Genomic DNA, 23,028 nt, shown 5'->3' on the forward strand with positions numbered 1-23,028 from the left:
TTTTTACAGTTTATTTAAAAATTTAATTGGGGCATATTTTGTTAATTCTATGGCCATCTTTTACTTAATAAATAAATTCTTTCAATCTTAGCCAAATAAATATATTCATGGTCCTAGAGGTGGCAAGGCATTAGCAACAAATAATTACCTACTTCAGTAGGAAATTGGATAGCACTTATTTTAATTGCCCTATCAATTTAAATCCATTTTCCATTTATTTTTAACAACTATCATAGTTAATTTAACAAAATCATTACATTTCTAACATAATTCAAAAGGTGTTACTTTATACTTAACTATGCATCATTTTTCCATTAATCACTTGTGTACTGTAAAAGCACATATTCAATAAAAGCATTGGGAAATGGAGTTAGTATTTGCTAATGTGTTTTTCATAATTGTTGTAGAAAATATCAAAAGTTATTATGATCACTTCATCAGTGGACTAGATGTATGATTTTTCAAGAATTTAAATCAATAAAATTATGGAAATTCTGTAACATCAAAGGCCTTAGGTTATTACCTTCATTTTCTAAATAATCTGCATATTAATAATTCTGATTTTAAATTCAATGAAAATATATGCTATGAGTATTATAGACACTCTGTATTCAGTCATTGTACAGACTCTGTATTCAGTCATATTCTGGAAGAAATTTTTTAGTCCTGTACACTTACAGATTCTATTAATCATTTCTTTAAAATGATCTCATCAAGATTTTATTAAATGATTCCATTCTTCTTACCATTGCATACTTTAATAAAAAAATATATGTTATAGTTTGGTAAAATTCATCTTTCAAAGTAGAAAATTGTCATTTTAAAAATAATTTTATATTCTGCCATTTGTTATAAAAATGATAAATTATATTCTCTATTCATTTTTTATAATGTATAGGGATGATTCACTTTTGATGTCATTAGCCTCACTTCACTTTATCACATTAAACGATAACAAGTATGAAAGTGGGACAGAGTCCAGAGATGAAAACTAGCATTTAGCTTCTTTTCCTTATCTCTGCTCTGAAATTATGACATAATATTCGACATGTATATCTTCCTTGTGGCTCCTGTCCCAGAATTTGTGCAATTTGCTAACAGCTCTATTTTTTCCTCCTACAATGTCAATAGTTGTCAGGTTTCTGCCCAATAACTCTGATAGTTCGGTATTCTATGCTAGAGTATCAGTAACAGTAGAGATGAGGGTATAGTCCCAACGGGAGCAGGACTGTCCCTGTGTTTTCCTGGATCACTTAGAGCCCTCTGAACTCTTTGGTGGATCTGTTCTCTGACCAGTCAGCTATTATAAACTAACTGGCTGAAGAGCAACAGCAGCGGCTCTGTGCACAGTCTTGAACTAGAACGAACTAATGTGTATGTGGGATTGACCAAAAGCTCTTTGTCTCAGTAGCAAAAACCCATAAGCCTTCAAATATCTGAAAGACCAAAATCAATTTCAAAGCATCCTTATTTTTATTTATTGCTGTTACAGTACAGTGAAGATAAATTTAGAAAAATAACTGTTAAAGTGTGATTAATTGTGTTTGTTTTTCCATTTTCTGTTCCTTTTCCACAGGTTTAGGTTTTAGCATTGCAGGAGGTGTAGGGAACCAGCACATCCCTGGAGACAACAGCATTTATGTAACAAAAATTATAGATGGCGGAGCTGCGCAGAAGGATGGAAGGCTGCAAGTAGGGGACAGACTATTAATGGTGAGTGTGACTCCCGGCATAACTGTGTGTGTGTTTGTAAAACTCTTGCTTTCAGGGGCCTGACTTAGCTTGCTCAGACTTCCATAACACACTATAGACTGTGTGGCTGAAACCAGCAAAATTTATTTCCTTACAGTTTTGAAGGTGGGGAGGTTGAAGGCTCAACCTATTAGGTTTTGGTGAAGTCTGTCTTCTAGTTTGCAGATGGCTACCTTCTGAATTCATTCTCACATGGCCTTTCCTAAAAGCTCATGCTGACAGAAAGATCTCTTTCCTGTTATTACAGGGCCAGCAGTATCGTCAGACGAGAGCCCCGCCTTTAATTCATTTTATCTTCATTACTTCCTAACGACCCTATCTCCAAGTGCAATCACATTTACAACTTCCACATATGAATTTGGCATCAGGGCACAATTCAGTGCGTACATTGGCCATACACAAAAATAAAAAGAGACCAGGTTTCAACAAAAGACAGCTCAAAAGTACACATACATTATGTCTGATTTGCTGATGTTTTTAAAACAGAAATTGAAGTTTCCATCATTTTTAATACACACATGGCATAGAGATAAGATGATTTTCCAGTCATCTCCTATTAGCTATAGTAATTGTTTCCAGTCTGCTAGAGAAAGGGATTTCTCAAGAGGTGCAGCATTATCTGGTTTACTAATATGAATGTGTTCATAGTTATTTTTTTGACTAGGGACACAACCCCAGTAGACACAGCTCCTGGCTTTGTGGCTTCTGGCACATGTGTAAATGGATTCCTTTCTCCCTTCCCTCACACTGGATTATGGCTAAAGTATTGTGTTTGCCAGTTGCCTACAAGGTTCAGGAGTCCTGGGCAGTGACTGATACCAACCCACTCTGAGCTATGGATTGTATAAGAAACTAAAGCAAAATTAAAGCAATTACAAATAGGATACCACATGGATATAACTGTTCCATCTCCACTGCTATTATATTCTGAATCTACAAGATAATCACAATCAAATATTAAAAATTCATAGTAGACAACCTCAAGTAAGATGAGATATCTAGTAACATGTCTGCCCTTCTAAACCAGGGTTTTTTCACTTACGTCTACAAGGAGCCATTGCTTCTAACACTTTCTTGAGAAGTGTCTGTACCATCTCAACAAGAAAGTAGTTTCCACAATGTGTGCAAATAGTGGAGGTTAATTCCAAAAGTTTATATTCATGATGCCCATTTCTCTGAGTTCTAGAGAGCTTGTCTTCAATCCCAGCAGTCTTATTTTGTGGTTATTGACAATGTTTGTGCTAAATTACCTATATAAGACTTCTATAATAATCTTGATAGCTACTATTTATTTAGTATGTGCTTTGCTTATATGCTATTTAAAGTTTTTGCAATGTATTTTGTAGTGCTATTTTTGTAATGTAACATATATTTCTCACAAGTGGACATTTTGTATAAGCAAAGGCAGCAGAGGCATAGAGAAGTTTATTAACGTGCCCATGGCTTTGTAGTTACGAATAGAAAGAACAGGATTTCCTACTGAGCAAACCTGGTTTGCATTCGTGATCATCAGCACCTTACAATCCTACCTCCTGTACTTGCTTTTTGCATTAGTCTCCTTGGATTTTTCATTCAATTCTTTCCTTCTTTCCTTTATTTTTTATTTAGTTATTCACCAACTCCTTTAACAAGTATATATAATCTATCTACCATATCCTAAGCAATAGCCATTATGCAGGAAGGAACACTGAAGGAGCAAAAAATGCTCCAAAAACTGATTCATTCTAAGTTTCAACTCACAAAGTTTGAACTTCTTTACAACTTGGAGTCACTACCATTTTCATTCTCATGAAATTCTGAAACATACTTTTTTCTGCTTCTTTGCTTTTGGGCTAAAAATTCTTTGCATGTTATCTCTTCTAACAGAAAAATTGTTATCAGGGTATATGAGCTAGAACATAAACTTCATTACGTGAAATGTTGATTTAGAATTACAACAAATCATCATAACCATCTTCTACGTAGCATTGAAACTGAAAAAGGAAGAGGACAGTTTGAAGTCATAACTACCTGAGATAGTGACTGAGTTTCCCACTGACACACTGTGCTGTAAGAGTTTGATTGTAGGCAAGTCTTCCTGTGGTGCTTCAACTATGCTATTGTAAATTTGTGCTAGATATGCGTGGATTTCTTTGAAGTTATGTTTAAATTTCTAGCTTTATTTTCAAATTCTCAAGAAAAAAATAAACTTCATCCAAATAATTCTGTCAAAGCATTTTGCAGGCACCATGCTATGCTGCCACTACAGGGTGCTTGAAACTCATTGAAGATATAATGATTTTAAAAATAGCTGTGACATAATTCTTAACTGTTTTGAGTTTTTAAGCCATTTTTTTTTTAAATGAACCTTCAGCAATAATAGGTCTTTCCTCTCTTATGTAAGGAAAACATAATTAGTACCTCCAAGGCAACTGGCAAGCTGAACCTGAAAATAAAAGAAAATGGCTTGCTTTAAAATATTCTGAAAGAAAAATAACGCTTAGTGAAGAAGAATAAAGAAAAAAATTAATGGAGCCCCCCCTAAAAGACCACTTATCTTGCTTCAGCCACAAAATACGTATTAATGCTCTTCCGTTTTTCTTTTCCACCTCCTCTTTCCCTCCCGTCCTTTTTCTTACTCCCCTGACTCTCCTCCCCCAAAGGAAGTACAATGATTTAGATCCTGTGATTTACCAGCTGTACCACACTCTAAATATTTTTCTCTAAATACACTGTTCTTTCCAAAGCAGTTTGCACCACTTCCTTCTCTCACTTCTTAGGAAAACTTCCCCCATATATTATTCAGTCAGAGTTCCATAAGTACACAGTTTAAAATGAAACTTTATTAATTTCTTTAGACTTTTGTGGCTGAATACCCATAATTCAGAAAACCTCCCAGAATTTCCCCTGCAGTGAGAATGCAGTCTTTTTTCCTCCTTTTAGAATCTTAGCAATAACCTTTTAAGTTTCTCAAATAAGGTTTCTGTCATGTTGGGCATCACCTGACTCATAGCATATATATTGGGCACTCTTTTTCTCTAAAAACTTTTTGTGTCTCAGAATTGAAAAGTATCTCTTTTTTTTTTTTTCTCTTTGGTGGTTCTGGGAATAGACCCTAGGGCCTCATGAACGCTAGTCAATGCCGTCTGATTAGAACTATCATTTGGAACATCAGAATCCTATAGAAACAAAGTAGTCCGTCACTTCTAATAGAGAATTTAATTCCTCTCCAAAGCTATCCATTAGGTACCAGCCATCATTTAAATCACATTGAAATATATTTCCCTAAAACTTTCTGCCTTTATTAATAGCTTTGTTCCTTGAAAGCAGAAGGCAGGGATTAATTCTTCTTCCACACAGGCATGAGTTTTATATTGCCACTTCCCCACGTCTCAGTCTTTTAAAGTGGTTTACACATTTTCTCTCACTTTTATGGTAAATTTTGCCACAGATTCATTTTTCTTCTGTACATAGATTATGCATAAAATTTATTTAGATTTCATATAATCTTATTTCCCACTTTTAAAAATCCAGGCAATCTTATAACAGCAGCCACTGAATTTATTTTACTATAAGGAAAAGTTATCCTCTGCGTTACCTTTGCAATAAGGCTTTTAGTGTTTCAAATGAGATTCCTATAATATCAGAACATGCTCACACTTCATGGCTTACTCAAATATATGGTATGTGTTCTTTTTAGTAAAATAATTGTGTTTTAATTTTTCTTGCTATTTACCACTAGAATTTTGTTTTGTGGAGTGCCAGTGACTTCTGAGTTTTATGGATTATAGCAATACCTTAGTGTTGTTGTCCTGGACCAAATAGGTTATCTTTGGGCCTTGACTTTCATGGAATAAATAGTCAAAAGTTAATGGCATGGAATATTTTCAAATTCTTTTGTATATTTTCACATGCTGCTTCCTTTAAAACCCTTCCATGGTGATACATAGAGCCAAATATATTATAGAAATGTGATCTTCTTTACCTTTTTCTGCATAATTCCAGAAATTTTGGATCCAAGATTGTTTGTCTTTCTACAGGGATAGAATTAGTTGCCAAGCTCCTTGACACATTGTAATTTAAGGTTTAATATCTTACACCTTTTTTTTCTATAACCTGTGTTTGACATTTGAAGAAAAATGTGTCAATGGTAGAACTCTATACCTTTCACAGAGAATGAGCCCAGGCTTTCCTTCTTTAAAGTGAAGTAGTAGAGAAGGGAAAAGCTAACAAAGGTATTGAGGTCAAGTGGAAAGACCATCGATTTGGACAACGGGGGAGCTGAACTTTACTCACAGGCAGGCACTTTTACTGCTTGTAAGTAAAGTTCAGCTTTATGCCACCAAAATACCTTAAGCAAATAGGGTGTATCTTTGGTCCTCTTTTTTTTAACCTCTGTCCCATAGTAGCATTGCCTCAGGTGAGTGTTTCCTAAAGTATGTTATGAAATGTTAGTCACATTCCCATGATACTTTAAATGCTTTGTAGCCAAGTAAGTTTGAGAAGTTCTGCACCTGCATCTCTCCCTACTGTTGATCTTCAGTGAACCCCAGCATATTAGAAGTTCTGTGATTCCTGCACTCAACAGACATTTAATTCTTATTAGTACTAAATCTTTCCAACTTACTTGTGAAATCCTCTTCATAAAGTAACACTGTACTTACAAAACACCTACGACTAGTGTTCAGTGGACCATACTCTAGGATGTGCTGTGCATAACATCTCTTATTTTTATTCCAAAATTAATATCTTCTGGTAAGGTCATCAGATAGATTTAGATCATATGAGTGGAAACTATGCAATATTTTGAATAAGCAGTAGCTGTAATATCTCAAATTAAAATTATTTTTGGTAGGTTTATGAAATTGGTTTTGTTCAAACATCAGTAATAAAATCATACTGGACAGTATAAATTGTGGAAATTATCTGGATGAGAAATAAGGCTTTAAAGGCCATTCATTAGTTATACCAACCAAGAACTATAACCCCACACCAAGAAAGCTCCCACCTAGAAAAGATCTGTGCCTATAGAATTTTGCTTACTCACTCCCATGCTTGAGAGGTAGCTAAGGTGTTTATTACATGACTTTAAGGCAACACTGATCCTCAGAGGTTGTAAAGATGATTTCTAATATACTACACCTAGTAAATTGTAGAATTAGGTGTAGACCTGCATATGGATGCGTCCTAAAGTCCAAATCTTTGCACCCGTTTACCCAGTCCTCTGGTTGTCAGTGCCAGATACACATCTGAATCTCATGGTCAGCTTTTGAGCGTTGTGATTACCCAGCCCTCAGTCCACTCTAAATAATCAAGTTAGAAATTCTGAGGTAGGAGGCAGTCTTCATCTTTTTTTAAGTTTTTAAAATGATTCTCTTGTGCAGCCTGCTTAAGAACCACAGCTCTACCTTGACTTAACCAAATTCTAGTCTGTTCAGCTGTTACTTCTGCTTCTCCTGAGGAAAACTCTGGCGGCAATGTTCATTCTGTCAAGTAAGCAGAGTATCATTTAGCAGTTTCCTGTGGTGAGCTGGAAGACATTTCCAACAGTTCATCCTTCAACTCAGTTCCCTGTACTTAGAGTCACTTCTGAAATATCAGAGAAAAACAAGGCTAATTATTTCTTGGACTTCCTTCCATACTTTTCAAATATAATAAGTTACAATTCAGTGCAGTTGCACTGACACATTTTATTTAAAGATTAAATCCTCTTTATTTCTTTTACTTACTTTTCTGATACTCAGTACAGTAACCCTGTTTCTGTAATTTGTGCTACAAAGTATAATGCCATTTAAAAAATCTTTTAAGAGTTCATCCTATTAGTAAAACACATATATGCTACATATTTGTGTGTGTTTTAAACTGAGTCATGTTATTATGTACCATATGAATATATTACTTATATTTTAAAACATACACAAGATATAGAAAGATGAACATACTAACAATTAATAGGAGCTCAGATGTTTCCTTCCTGCATCCAGGGAATCACCCTGGGATTCTGTCACGCTGTCTATTTGGGTGACACTGCTATGAAAGAAGCTTCCGTCCACCAGAATATCGCTCTAGCTCATTCTCGCTTTTTACTGGGAATGAAAGGTTAAGAAAAGTATTAAAGATCAGTGGAAAAAGAAAGATGCATGCTGTTGGAGCTCTGATTGTATCTTAGAAGCTAATGTGACCCAGTGTTCATTTCTGTACCAGCTTTTCTTCTTTCTATCCCATGCCTGGCACAGAGTGAGCATTCAATAAATGTGTTGTTGCTTGAATGACCTTCAGTCCTACTCTTTGCCTCTCTGACTCAACACAAACAGAAAACAGATGCCTCATTCTTTCTATAGAATGGGGATTTTGATTGGTTTTTCTTTGGTCTGGCACAATCATTATTTTCAAATATATTTAGTTTATTTCAACATTTATTAAATGCCAGATATTTACAACACATCAGTGGACATTCAAAACTGAATGCAAGCTAGCCCCTGCCCTTGAGAAATTCAATCTTGGAGAAAGGAAGGGGCATTGCAAAAATAAGTGTTACAGAAGAAAGGGGGTGATAATTTTCACAGAAAAGCCCTAAACAGGAAGAAATTATTTCTAGCAACAGGATCAACAATAGCTCAGGATCTGACTATGGTTGTTTTATTTCTATTTGCATATTGCTTTATATTACAGAGAGATTTTCAAGTTCATGCTGTCATTCTTTCCTAATAAACACAAATAAATCAACAAAACAGCATGATCTTCATTTTACAGATAGTAACATGGATTCTTAGTAAATATTTCAGCTGATTCAAAATCATAAAACTAAGAACCTAAAGCAGAACTGAGTCTATAGTTAAAATTTCTCCCATTATATCAAGTTGCACTCTTTTCTAGAACAGTAAGGCTTAACATCTGGCTATTACAGCTCTTATTTCTTATAAATTTAAATCTATTTACTATACGTGGAAGTTAACTTCCTTCTGTCTCATTCTGGTTTTGTTTCTAATGAGTTTATCTCTCATAATTAGGATAACGCACTTAGTTTCCATTTGTCCTTATTTAAACATTTTGTTCTTGTTCAAATAAAATTAATTTTGTTCTAATCATAGCTAATGCATGCCTATTGCTGAAAAGAATAAAAATAAGAAAATATTGAATATCTAAAGAAAGCCATTGTCAAAATGCTTCCTATTTACTGAGAGTTATTATTGATAAAATAAATTTTATTATTATAACAATTCATCTTGATGTCCTGCCGAGATTTCTGTTCTTTGCTTATGCTCATTCTCACCTCACTGGCATTTGTACATTGGATTGACCCCTTTTAGATTTATGTTATCATCCAGTGATCAACCATGGGGCACTAATAGTTAGGTCTTCCTTTTAAAAGTTAGCATTAGCATTTATGGTTTTCTTTCCAGGGCTCTAGAGCTCCTCATTTCTTTGTACTGTGCTCTAGGTAACCTCAGTATCCTTAATCACCTCCTAGCTTGTACCACTACACTGACGTCCTTGCATAAATATGAAAAGTTCAAGTATCTCACTATTGACACATGACACATTTCCCTTCAGTACCAGCTTTGCCTGCCCCATACCTCCCACCTTTGCATTATCACATATGTTTGCTTACACTCACTTGAGTTTCCACAGAATTGCCCGGATCCCCTGCTAGCAAGTCACCTGGCACCTTTTTCTCCGTTTGCACTCCTCTGCCTGGTGCACAAATTCCATGCTCGCTCTTCTGTTTAGAAGAATGAGTCATCTCACCTCCAGCCTCTTTCTTGGCCTCAAGTCGTCTTTTCTATTACAGATACATGGCCAGGCTGTATGTATGTATGTGTGTGTGTATATATATATATCTTCTTCTGTGTAATGCACCCCACAGAGAATACTTCACTCAAATGTTCATCATTTTTTTCTTCTGGAACTAGGGCATTTGTTCAGTGTTCACCATTGTAGGCAGACACTTGATGCAGAATTTAAAAAAAAAAAAAAGACAATGAGAAACAATGACAAGTCCAACCAGCCAATCAGTGTAGCATTCCTTCTTTCTGCACACAATCATCTCCAGCTGTAGGCCCTTTATCTTGAGAGTTCATAGGATAATGCACACACATAATTAACCCAAACAAACCCACTTTTGTAAAAACCATTTTGAGGACTTCAGCACAAAAGTACACTTTTTGGGCCAGATCCCATACTATTCTGAATTTTTTTTAAAGTCCACACAGAAGCCTCATCAGCAGCATCCTAATTAAACTCATCAGTTCACAGATGTTTACAGGAAAATGATCAGCAAAAATTTTCACCAAGAAATCCTGTTTCCTGAGAAGAGAGATGGAAGATGACAATGGGTATAGTGATGAGAACTAATATTAATAAATACTGTGATGTGCCTGCCACTTTACATAGGTCAACACATTTAAATCAATAACCTCTTGAGGCAGCGACTGTTATCTTTCCTACTTTATAGATGTCACAACTGTGGCTTAGAAGGTTAACTAGGATTCCAAAGTCACAGGGCAAGGAAGCACCATGGCCAAAGTTCAAATGTCACTCTGGGTGACACAAAACGTGTGCTCTTAAATACTACGACCTGCTGCCAAGACCATAGCACTGCCTGACCCATGACTACAATCTTTGTAAATGTCTCGTTTCTTCAGTCACCAAACAGAAGCCTCAGAATTACCACTAAGTGCCACTATTATGTCCTCTAATATCCTCTCTTTTCCTACTTTTAACCCTCACCCTTTCTTTAATGTGTACATTCTAGTCTCAAAATTTTCCTAGACAGTCTGCTAGCAAAACCTCTCTCTCTCTGAAAATACACTTAAAGGTTATATTTTCTGGATTTCTTTCCTACTACATTAAAAATGACAAAAAAAGTGCAATTTATGAAGCATTGACCACATTTCTCTTTCACAGATAATCTAAGGAGCTGTGTACTTTCTACACTCTGGGAAGACAGACAGTGAGCCCTTTCAGAAACAGAGCGCTAGCGACAACTAACAACTTAATCCCGTTAACTTCTAGCCTTCAGGGTCTTTTTCTATCAGTTTGACCTCCCCTGTATGTTATGCTACCGTATTCTGTTTCTCTTCTCTTTTTTTCAGTGTACATGTTTCCACAGTCACAGCTTCCAGAGCTTCCTTAAGCCACTGGGTTTTTTGAGAGAAAACACCTCATCTTCTTAAGTATTTCAAACTATTCTACATGGTCATTGCTTGTGAACTGTCATTGTTCAGGCACAACTGCTACTGCCTTAACATGAATGATTAATCAACTACATAAGGAGGGCTTTGAAAGGACAGTGAGATATACTAAGCTACTTTCCACTTTACTGATTTATTTTTTGGCCCGTGTCACTTTTAGGATGATGAATATACTGTACCCACTGTGTTAGGCAGGGAGTAGAAATGATTCTTCAGGCTTTTCTGATACTTTGGAATCTATGTTACTTTTACACAGAAACCTGGAAGGAGACCTGCTCTCATAAAGGGAGAGAGAAAAGATGATGTAAGCCCTAGATTTAAAATGAGTTAGCTCTCAAGGACAGTCTCACTTTTCACCTTTCAGGGGGTCTGTAACCCAGTTTACAGCTTTGCCATTTGAAGGTTGTGTGATACCTTTAAGTTCAACTCTCTAAGCATCCGTATTTTTCATCCTTACAGTGGACCTAACAGTGTCTCCCTCAGGGAGGTGTGGAGAAGATAAATGATATGATTTATGTCACAATACATGACACCACTTCCCTAAATACATGATATATTAAGATAAATAGTTCTATTGTTTTTATTTCTCTTTTATTAAGGACTGCAATAATATGCAACCATGTACCCCATACCTATGGTCCCTCTACCTGATCCCTTTCTGCATGGGCCTGTTCACCCATTCATTCACCCCACAAACAAGTGTGTCCTGTTAAAATGTGGGTTCCCTGAGAACAGGGGCCTTGCTTATCTGGAAGAAGCTGGACAGATGCGGATTAAGAGTCAGCTCTCTGGAACCAAACTTCCTGCCTTTGAATTTTGCCTTGACCATTGACTACTTAGTGGCTTTGGGCAAGTTTCTCAGCCTCTTGGACACACACTTCTCTCACCTATAAAATGCTATCTCATGGCTCTCTTATAGGTTATTGTAAGGTTTGACTATATTAATATGTATAAGATATTTTAGAACGTTGCCTTGGTTTTTCTTTTGGCAGTACTAGGGACCGGCCTTGGGGCCTTCACAGTGAGCTATATTCCCAGCCATTTCTTAAAATGTTATATTTCAAGATGGGATCTCATTAATGTTGCTATTATGCACAGGCTGGGCTTGAACATGTGACCTTCCTGTCTCTGTCAGAGTTCTGGGGTTATAGTTATAGACCATGAAACCAAGCAGTGCTTAGCATTTAATGCAGCTCTATTAGTGCCTGTAATGATTCTGGTTATCACGCATTTATTGTAGCATTATTTATATTAACAAAAAATTATAAAAAAACTAAACATACATTACTAAGAGATTAATTAAATCACTGTCATAGTCATATAACAAATGTTCTATGAAAAACAGAAGTCACACTTGAATAATATTAATGTTATGAACAAATAATCACTCTATATTTAAAAAATAGATTCCAAAATAATGTGTATAATATGGTCACAGTAGCTTAAATAAATATAGGATAAATATTATGAATGACTTTTATTTTCTTTGATCTTTTTTCCATTTTCTTCAGTGTATCACTTGTTTTAATCACCAAAAACTATAGCATAATAAGAGAGACATTTGATCTCTTTTTTCTACAGATACTATTCTGATATTCATTCTAACATATCAGTTCCCCATCCACAAAGGCAGAAACAACATTTCTATATAGTACCCATGACTACATTATCTGCTTTCGGCAATGCTTAATTCACCTATTCTATCCAAGTATGATATAAATACTTAACTAATTTTTGCAATTTTATCTTTAAATGACATTATAATCGCAGATAGCTTCCCATTTGAAATTTCTCTTCAGGTGCATAGGTTTAACTCTAATATGGATTTTCCTCCTTTCAGGTAAACAACTACAGTTTAGAAGAAGTAACACATGAAGAGGCTGTAGCAATATTGAAGAACACATCTGATGTAGTTTATCTAAAAGTTGGCAAACCCACTACCATTTATATGACTGATCCTTATGGTCCACCTGATATTACTCACTGTAAGTACCACACTTTGTGTCATCTTTGAACATGGCCAAAGTTGGAGTTCTACAAAATGATCTTCAGAGTCCTCTGCTTACTCCCTCACTCCTGTGTAGCTTCTGGAAATACTTGAGAGTATTCCATACTTCATCCCCCTGTTCCTTTTTGGCACCTTACCTGGTGGGAACCTCAGTGAGTTGGCAGATCCACCATTACAGAATGGCTTAATGATATTTATTGTGGAAGGGCGGTTGCAATAGTGTAGGGGCAACACATTTCACAAGACTATTTCCCAAGCCCCAAGTATTCTCTTTTCCTAGTTCAGACCTATACAGTAGCAGAATGAAAAAGAGATGCTGACAAAATAAACCAGAGAGCTCTGCGTTTATTCCTGAGCATGGTCTGTTGTACTTACCAGGGAACTTGTGATCCTCAATCATCATCATAGCTTTTCCCTTTACCTAAACTTTACATTACTGGAAAACAAGAAAAAATAATTGGTCACTATGAGGATAGAGGTGGGCAGAGGGAGAGGGCTCTAAATCAACAAGAAACATGAGATGATGTGCTGGGGTCCTCACATAATCCAAGATGAATGTATTCATGATCATAAAACTTTGGCCCCATAAGCCTCATATTTTCTAACCTGCTAAAAAGTCAACAAGAAACATTTCTGAGGTTTTGTCATTGGGCACTAAATTTTAAAACTATTCACTTCATATGTAAATGTAATGAATGCTTTATTGTCATAAGCTCACTCATTTTGAAATTGTGAGAGTCCATTGTGAGTCTAGGAGCTCAGGATATCATCAGGCCCTGCTGCTAATTACTACTATGGTCTAAAGCAAGTTGTTTGACCTCTCTTAGATTGAAATGTTTCTCCTGAGAAAAATTTAAGGGTTGAATAATTTTGTTACCCACCATTACATTAGCTATTACTTTTCTTAATAATGATTCTGAAATTACTTGCCCCCAAAATCAATGACACTATCTCTATCTCTAGACAGCAAACTGAGATTAGTCTTACCTTAACAAAGGAATTTTAACTTTCAGATTTTTACAAAATGGATAAATTTTGAGAATTCAACCCTAAGTGTCTGAATCGCCTCATGAAGGGCATATAAGGTTAATGTGAAAGAGAGAAAAGTTAGAAAACAAAACTTTCTAATCAGTTCAAGAAATATGTGTTGGGTCCATTAATATGTATGTGATGCCTTGAAAGGTGGTGTTGTATGTTGTAGAAGGGACACCATCATGGCCTTTTTTCTAGGAGACTGGTTGAAAAGTAAGTTAATTTAGATACATAAATAGCTGCAGTATTTGGTAGAATAAGAGGTGTATCTGCAATAGGAAAGGTAAAAAACACATTGCCTTTAAGGACTCAAGGGAGAAAGAAAATCATCCACCTGGGTCTGATCAGAAAAATCTTTATGCAGAGGGTAGCATTTGACTTGTATCTTGATGAATTATGAGATTGCAACATCTGAGATAGGGAAAAAGAAATGAATTGTAGGTACTTCCAGCAGAACAAAGGTGCAGATATCGGGAAGTGCAAGTTTTGCTTGAGGATATAGGATATGAGTCAGGGAGATAATGAAATGGATCAGTTTTGTAAAAATGATAAGGGGGTTGATACTACATTCAATATAAAAAATGTTAAAAGGAGAATGTTTACACAAAAGCACAACATTATTAAAGCTGTATTTTAGGAGAATTTAATTTATAATGCTCTGGAGGAAAGAGTGAAGTCAGGAGACCAGTAAGATAGTGTGTTCACTTGCTTGAAAAGGTGATGAATTAAGGAAAAGGAATAGAAAGAAAGGCCAATTTTATCCTTTCTATAATGACAGTATAGTGCAGCTGGAGAGAAAATCCTACATAAGAACTTATTCCTCAGGAGGCTTTTATTTTTGATGATTGACTATTAATTATGTAAAAAGAATGTGAGCTCTGCAACTACAAAGTTAACATTCTTATTTCAGTGGAAAATTAATCATTATTCAGAAAATGTATGTGCTGGGTCTTTTCTCCAATTCTTCTGTTCACCTAATTATACTAACTGGGCTTTATTGCAGCTTTCCTATCCTAATGGTCATGATGTGCTTATATATAGGAAATGTAACAAACAGCAACCACCACCTCCTGCAGGACAGGAAAATCCTTGGCATGTAGCAAAGCCCTTCTATGTTTAGCCTATCCTCTAAAGTATATCATGGCAAGTTGAATCACCCGCATAACAGGCTTCTTTCCATTTCTTTATTTTCCCCACCCCATAGCTTATTCTCCACCAATGGAAAACCATCTACTCTCTGGCAACAGTGGCACTTTAGAATACAAAACCTCCCTGCCACCTATCTCTCCGGGAAGGTACTCGCCAATCCCAAAGCACATGCTTGTTGAAGATGACTACACCAGGTCAGCTATGCTTCTTGATTAATCGGGTTTGAGGTCATTACCAGGAAAGGTCACATTTGCCTAACATGTCAGCTGTTACTTTGGGGACTTACAAAAATTTCTAAATCTGTTTCAAATTTATTATAGTCTTGCCTCAAGTGGAAATCTGCAAATATTTGTAAATATCTGTTGTTATGAATATCTGTTATTCCCCTCTATTAGGAAGTAAAATCATACTGTCTCTAGTGTACTAACTATCAAGGGGTACTCAAAAATGTGTTTAAATTTTTTAAATCTTTTTACAGTAAAAGACACGTTGTTATCCCCCCAAATATTCAAAATCCCCCTTACTTTGAACACACATCATTCTTGGCAATGTGTTTTTATTATAATACATTTTTAAAAATTTAACCATTCACTATATTTTTGATTACCCTCATGGATCAGCCATTTATAGCAATTCCTATCAAATGAAAACATAATGTGGGTCCTGTCCACCTTATTCAGTAGATCTGCAACTATGAGACTGGTTACTCTCCTCCTAGGTCAAAGTGACCATGAAAAGTAAATAGTTTGAATCCATTCAGGACACAGAAAAAGTAAGGACAGCACAACAGAAAATGCTGATGTAAGAGGACTTCCAGAACTGCTTTAGAAAGTGGCAAAAACAATAGGATACTATGTTTGAATTGAGGGAGAGTACTTTGAGGGAGATTAATGTCAATGTGGTTTTTACTGTAATAGATTACTTTTTAATTTAAACATTCACCATATTCTTTGATCACAGCTGGTAAGTGAGAAGGAAAAGATCAAAATTAACTAGAAGTGGTTTGAAATTAATAAACCCTGTTAATTCCAAATGCAAATAGGGTCAGATTATGAGAGCAGAGAATTACATTACCAACCCCACAAGAAGAGCCAAATGTATACAGCAGTCTTCTGAAAAAGCCAGATTTGACAGTCCACAGAGAAGACCAACATAGCTCATTTAAATGGCCTCCATGAAGATTCAAGAAATGTTGAATGATTAATATATTAATGAATAAATGAGTAAATGAATGAGAAATTTATATTTTTCTTTATAATTTTAATGATTTTGTTTCAAAGTAATATATACTGTACTCAAAGGAATATATGCTTAATATATTTGCCAAAGAAATGCAAAGATGTTTAAGAAACAAAAATCTCCCTCCAAAGGGCTCGAGTTTGAGGTACCCCACATGACAGCCCACCATGTCATACCCTTTCCATGCCCAGAAACACCTGCACAAATGTATGCTCAGAGAAAGGCAGGGCTTGACATTGAATTTACAAACTTAATTTCATATTTTACACATTGCTCTACTATTTGATTTTCTCCTTAAATAAATACTTTTACCAAAACTGAGATTAAATATAGATATGTACATTTATTTCTGTATGTTTTTGTTTGTTGAAAAAGTGATAAAGATGGATTATTTGGGCTCTACATCCTGCCTTTGTAATTGAAGCCATTTGTCAGCCTTTTAAAAAGTAAAGACTTCCTGCTGGGACGTGTACATTCTTTGGCCTTTCTGGTCTTCCGTATATCTTTTTAAATGATTGAGCATTTTCCATTTATATTCTAATATCAGGTTTGCTGAAGTAGCTTGTTATATATTTAGCCAAGAAATGGAACATTTGGAAGCTGAACATATGCATCTGTGGTGTAAATCAAATATAAATTTCCTCCTGTGCGGAAGTGTCTGATCTTTATGCTCTCAATTAAAATGAGGGCTGCGGCAAAGATAATCCTCATGGCTCTATAAAGAATTGTGTAAATATGGTCACCTTTATCTACCAGAGCAATGATCTATTTGTTCTTGCCCTGTTGCTAATATTTGAAGATTTTAATTTGAAAAATTCATTTTCTCTTAGTAGGCTCCATAACAAATTAGCAGTTATTAAAGCCTCTTCATAATCAAGACCCTTTGTTATCTGTTTAAAATACACACTCTATTTAATCCTCCCAAAGCACAGAAAGAAAGTTTTTCATTACCATTGCAGATATGTAGAAATGAAAGTTCAAAGAGGTTGAGGAAATAGTTTTTAAGTATAAAATCTGAGTTGCCCCTACAGCTTTAAAATCCTGACTAGGAAGAAATATTTAAATTTTCTCCATACTTTCAGCTGCAAATCAAGTCCTATAACACTGTGCTTCTCGCAGAAATAATGTGGCTTTTGAAGGGATCTGAGAGTTTTGATGAGCTCTGCAGACAGCTAGACCAGTCTGGGGCCCTGCCTCCATCTCTGGCTTCATGGCCCTGGGCAAATTGTTTGGTCTCTGCAAGCCTCAATTTCCTCATCTGCACAAGGAAATAGCAATCAAATCTATCTCAACAAGTTGTTATAATGGTTAAAGGCGATAATTAATCAAAAAAACTTAGGATAGTATCTGATCCATAATAAACACAATGAATATTATATACTTACAGTACCTAGAATTAGCATAATTCCTCATTCAATTCAGAGATCACGTAGACTGTTCTTACAGATGATATCCTGGGAAAAGAATGAACTCCTGCCTAGACTGAATATACCCTTCCTTCTTCCTTCCCGTCTCTGATCCACCTCTGCTCCTCTGCAGGACAGTTTCACTGATAATTCTGTGTAAAATCTTCTGAGTGGTTGTTGTCTGGTAAACTTCTGAAGTAAATTAAAGCAGTACACACACGTACAACACCCTTCTCACCACACTCTGACCATTTCTGGTGTCCTCTCATATGTGCATGTACTATAGGCTTTACTGTAGGGCTCAGAGGTATTTGATGATATTAATTAAATATGTCCTCCTAAGCAAGGGGCAGTGCATTAGAAATGGAGGACTGAAAAATAGCATCCAAGTACTACTAAAGCAAGCATAGCAAACATAGGTAAATCAAACATATGTAAACCAGTGGGTCACCAGTGCCTATTCCCTGGTTATGCAGACCCTGCTTCTCCATGAAGTTTTCCATAAAACCTAGTTTATTGACTGTTTCAAAATATTGAGATTATATATTCTGAGGCCAAAATATCCTTTCTTTGTTAAAAATAAATAAATGGCCAATGCCAGTTATTTATTATGCCCTTACTTAGGAAATAAAAAGCTAGTAACTTTATGTCATTCCTAATTTTTTAAATGTCAAAGGTCTTCTGAATAAAATTCAAAAGTCTAGGAACAGAAATAAACAAAACTAGCTTACTTCTATGAAATGCCATCTTGTCACTGTCACAGAGTTACCTAACCCCATAAGAGGCACTTAGGAATATTTATTGAGCTTTAATTTTACATGGATGCCACGGGAACAGCTTATGATATTGAAGGAAGCTTTAAAGAAGAAATGACTCTTGTATCTGAACTTCAAAACTGTATAAGCATAGGTCAGAGTCCATTGATCAGAAAAGTTATTTGTAGTAGGGGAATAGCTCCTTCAGGCACAAAAGAATGTGAAGTAAAATAAGATGAAAGCAAATGTTAAAGTTTGAAATATAAGACTCATAAAATAAAACTGTACCTACGCTTAAACTGCCTTTATATTCCTATACTTTCTCTCACAATGAACCTACCTGAAAGATTAAATATAAAAATAGCAAAAAATGAAAAGGTCACTACTCTGTATCATTAACACTGAGTACTTCCATGTATACCATTGCCTATATCTTATTGATTTTTGCAGATAGGAACAGTAAAGAAGTTAGAAAATAGGGGCTGGGGATTTAGCTCAGCGGCAAAAGCGCCTGCCTGGCAAGCGCAAGGTCTTGAGTTCGGTTCCCGGTACCGGAGAAAAACCAAAAAAAAAAAAAAGAAGTTAGAAAATTGCCCATATCATTATAGCAAGTAGCAGAATCAAAGTTAGAACTCAGATCTATCTGTCTTTAAAGGTCTCATCCCCTCATTCACACCCCTCATCTCATGCAGCCTGTTGCACAGAAGTGCTGAATAAATGGAGAAATGTTGAATAAAATAGACTGGGTTTGTGTCCCAGCCCCACTATCTACATGGCTAAGCAAGTCTCATAATTTCTACCAGTCTTGATTTTCTCATCTGTAGTTTTGGATAAAGGATCTTTTAATATCCTCAAGGCATTATAAGATTTTAATGTGATAATATGTGTAAACATTGTTTGTCATTTTTATAAGACTATATAAATTTATTAGCATCCTCAGTTATATAGTAGCCTATGTTTAAAGCCTACTTTGCATTCTCCTGCAATAATAAGTCAAGAAATGAATCTCTAATGATGAACCTTGGGCCATTAGGTTTCTTTTTCTCTAAACTGATATTCATTAGTTTGTTTGCTTGTTTGTTTGTTTGTTTGTTTTGGCCTGGAATAAGAAAGTAATAATTACAAACCACTACAATCAAAGATCACATGTGGACAGTGTCCACTTTACATATTACAACTATGGAATCCACCTTTACTCTATGAAATGGAAACTTTCTTACAACCTATAAAATTATATCAAATTGGAAACTTTTGTGTACAAGATCATACCTTCATCTGTTGAAAGAAGTGTTTCTCTATTTCTCTGACATATACTCACATTTTTATGACATATGGATATGTTGTAAAAGTTTTAAACAATTTTGATTAAAATAGTGCTCTAATGACTTACTTTATCTATTTCTCACTATTTAAAACATACTTTTCCATTGATGTGAAGAGGGTTCAGACAAAAATATTTGATAAATTTCTGTTAGTAGAATGCTTTCTGAGTTTCCCGTAAATCAGCATTCATTGTGATTGTAGATATTTGGTTTTCAATTTTTGGAAAGCATTGATACTGAGATCTTTTTTGGCTCAGGAATTATAGAGTATCAGAGTTAGAAGGGCTGTAAATAAATCTAGAGACTAATCTCCCTCTGATGGGCAAGGTGCATAATGCCCAGAATTTGTTAGTTTTTCCTAGTCCCAGTGTTAGTTTAGAACTTATGTTTTTGAGTACCCAAGATTCAGTATTCTTTCTGTTTTTCTCAACTAATGTTCATAATCTCTTATCTAGACTAAGAAAGTAGCAATTATAAGACACAGCAGTCAATCAAGGTTCAACTATGAATGGTGTCTATTTTTCATATACCTACAACGCTGGTTCCCAGCCAATTAATTCTTCTCTAGTATTCAGAAGTGAAAATAACACATCTTCACCATCTAGGTAATTCTCATAGGATGTGCAAACAAACCAGTAATGTTGAAATGAAAAAAATGTGGATACAAAGTAAACTACACTTTTAAAATATAGACACTTCATTTCCCAAGTTATGGGAAATGTTACTCTACGGGAAATGTCACTGTGCAGTAAATGTCATTATGAAAATCAGGTACATAAATTATAGATTAAAATATATATATACATTTCCCAGTGTTAGAAACCAAGTTTATCTAACCCCAAACTTGGTATACCCAAGTGTCTTTCTGCTTCCATATAGTTTGGTTGATCAAAACATATAAGCTAAACAAAGTCACAAAGAAAGTTTCTTATCCAAGGATGGTGCCAAACTATGACTATGATATTCATCAGTTTCATTACACTATTTACTAAAAACATCTAATCATACAAGTCTGAAGTCTATTTCCACTATATTCTGCCCAAATTATAAACACTAGCTTACTTGACATGCCATATACTGAATACCCAGGTTGTCTTTTTCTTTGTCATTGATTCATTTGTTTACTCATTCAGTGGATACTCTATTCCTACCATGTATCAAGCATGGTTGTTAGCAACAAAATCACAGTGCTGAACAGATGACACAAAGTCTCTACCCTCGTGGAATTTATACCTTAGTATGTTAAGTAAGAAATACCTACACAGATGTAGATATAGATATAAATAGATGTAGATAGATAGAAATATATCTAAGTGCTAAGTGATGCGAAGAAAATAAATTAGGTGATGTGACAGGCAATGACTGTGCAAGAGAACAGCATGATGTACGATACACTGGGACAACTTCTCTGAGGAGAGACCATTGGAGCCGAGACCTGAATCATAAGAAGAGAGCAGTGATGTAAAGATGAGGGAACATTCCTGACTCATGAGTAAGTGTGGTGTGTTCCAGTAACATATAGAAGCCTACCTTGGCTAAAAAGAGAGGAGCTCATGGAAACATAGACAACATAAGGTTGTTGAAAAAGGCAGCGGCCAGAAGATATAGGCCTTTGTAGGTAATGGTAAAGTAAACATTTATTTTTAAATACACTGGAACTCCATTGAAAAGTACAATACCATTTACAATAACACCAAGAAATTTAAATACTTAGGAATCATCCTAAGAAAATGAAAGACTTCTCTGCCAAAAACGACAGCATTCTGAAAAAGGAAATCAAAGAGAACATAAGAGAATGGAAAGATATCCCATGTTCCTGGACAGGCAGAACTAATATAGTTAATAATAGCCATATTTCCAAAACTAATATACAGATTTAATGCTATCCTTATCTAAATACCAACATTCTTAATAGAACTGGAAAAAACAGCCTTAAAATTCATATAGAACCAGAACAGACCCTCAATAGCAAAAGCAGTTTGGGGTAATGAACAAAGCAGGAGGCATCACAATCTCTAACTTGAAATTACATTACAAAGCTGCTGTGATAAAAAAAAATCATTATACTGACATAAAAACAGACAGGAAGAACAGTGGAACAGAACAGAGGATATAGAAACAACACCAAGCAAATTGAACTATTTGATCTTCGACAACAGGGCCAAAGACATACACTGGAGGAAGGACAGCTTCTTCAATAAATGGTGTTGGCAAAACTGACTATCCACTTGCAAAAGATTAAATCTAGACCTGTATCTTTCACTGCATACTAACCTAAAATCAAAATGATCAAAGAACCAAAGATTAAAACAAAAAAGTTTAACTTGATGAAAGATAAAATAGATAAAACTCTTGAAGTCAGAGGCATAGACAGGACTTTCTGAATAGAAACCTGGTTACACGTGAAATAGTGCTGAGAGTCAACAAATAGAATTATATCAAATTAAAAAGCTTCTGAACAGCAAAAGAAACAACAAAAAAATGCAAAGAGAGCCTGCAGAATTTGAAAAAGAATTGCCAGCTATTATATTAATCAGAGGCCTAATATCTAATGTTATGGCTTGTATCTAGATATCACCCCATGGGGAGTTTTGAAGGTGGCTGGATGAGGGTGTATAATGCTGGGACTGAGATGTGATAGTGGGATTAAGGATGTGATGCTGGGATTAAGGGCACCCCACCTGGGTATGGGAGGCACCTCACAAAAGGCAGTTGGCCTGGATGGAATATGAAAAGATAGAAAGAAGCTGCTTTGCTACTTCACTCTTTTACTGCCTTCTGCCTGATCTGCCACACCATGGACTATTTCTCCTCTGCAATGCCCTTCTGCCAAGCCACCCTGTCTTGGAGCCAGCTGACTGTGGACTGAAGCCTCAGTGAACTTTAAGCTGAAATAAACCTTCCTCCCTTACCTTTGAGTGTATGGTATTTTGTCTCAGCAATGAGGAAAGTAACTAAGACATATATAACTTATGAAGAACTCAAAATAGACACCCCAAAGTAAAAGACTCAGTCAAAAAGTGGGCAAGTGAAATGAATAGACACTTCATAGAAGAAGTACAAAGGACCAATAAATGCATGAAGAAATGCTTAACATCACTGGCCATTAAATAAATGCAAATTAAAGCAAGACTAATATTCCATTTTACCCCAAATAGAGTGGACATCATCAAGAAATCTAATAATAACAAA

General features: G+C 35.5%; 1 protein-coding gene across 12 annotated transcripts in view; it reads left to right on the plus strand.

Moving 5' to 3' along the window:
- Dlg2 (discs, large homolog 2 (Drosophila)) overlaps positions 1 to 23,028 on the plus strand; it is a 1,924,417-nt gene that overhangs the window by 1,427,024 nt on the left and 474,365 nt on the right. For all 12 annotated transcript variants that reach the window (XM_013511774.1, XM_013511776.1, XM_005379786.2 and 9 more), the window contains 3 exons: positions 1,577 to 1,713; positions 12,766 to 12,910; positions 15,170 to 15,308. In XM_013511774.1, coding sequence (XP_013367228.1) covers positions 1,577 to 1,713; positions 12,766 to 12,910; positions 15,170 to 15,308 — 421 coding nt within the window. The remainder of the gene's footprint in view (positions 1 to 1,576; positions 1,714 to 12,765; positions 12,911 to 15,169; positions 15,309 to 23,028) is intronic.

Source organism: Chinchilla lanigera, unplaced genomic scaffold (assembly GCF_000276665.1).
Source record: "Chinchilla lanigera isolate Chin_1 unplaced genomic scaffold, ChiLan1.0 scaffold00013, whole genome shotgun sequence".
Classification (NCBI taxonomy): Eukaryota; Metazoa; Chordata; class Mammalia; order Rodentia; family Chinchillidae; genus Chinchilla; species Chinchilla lanigera.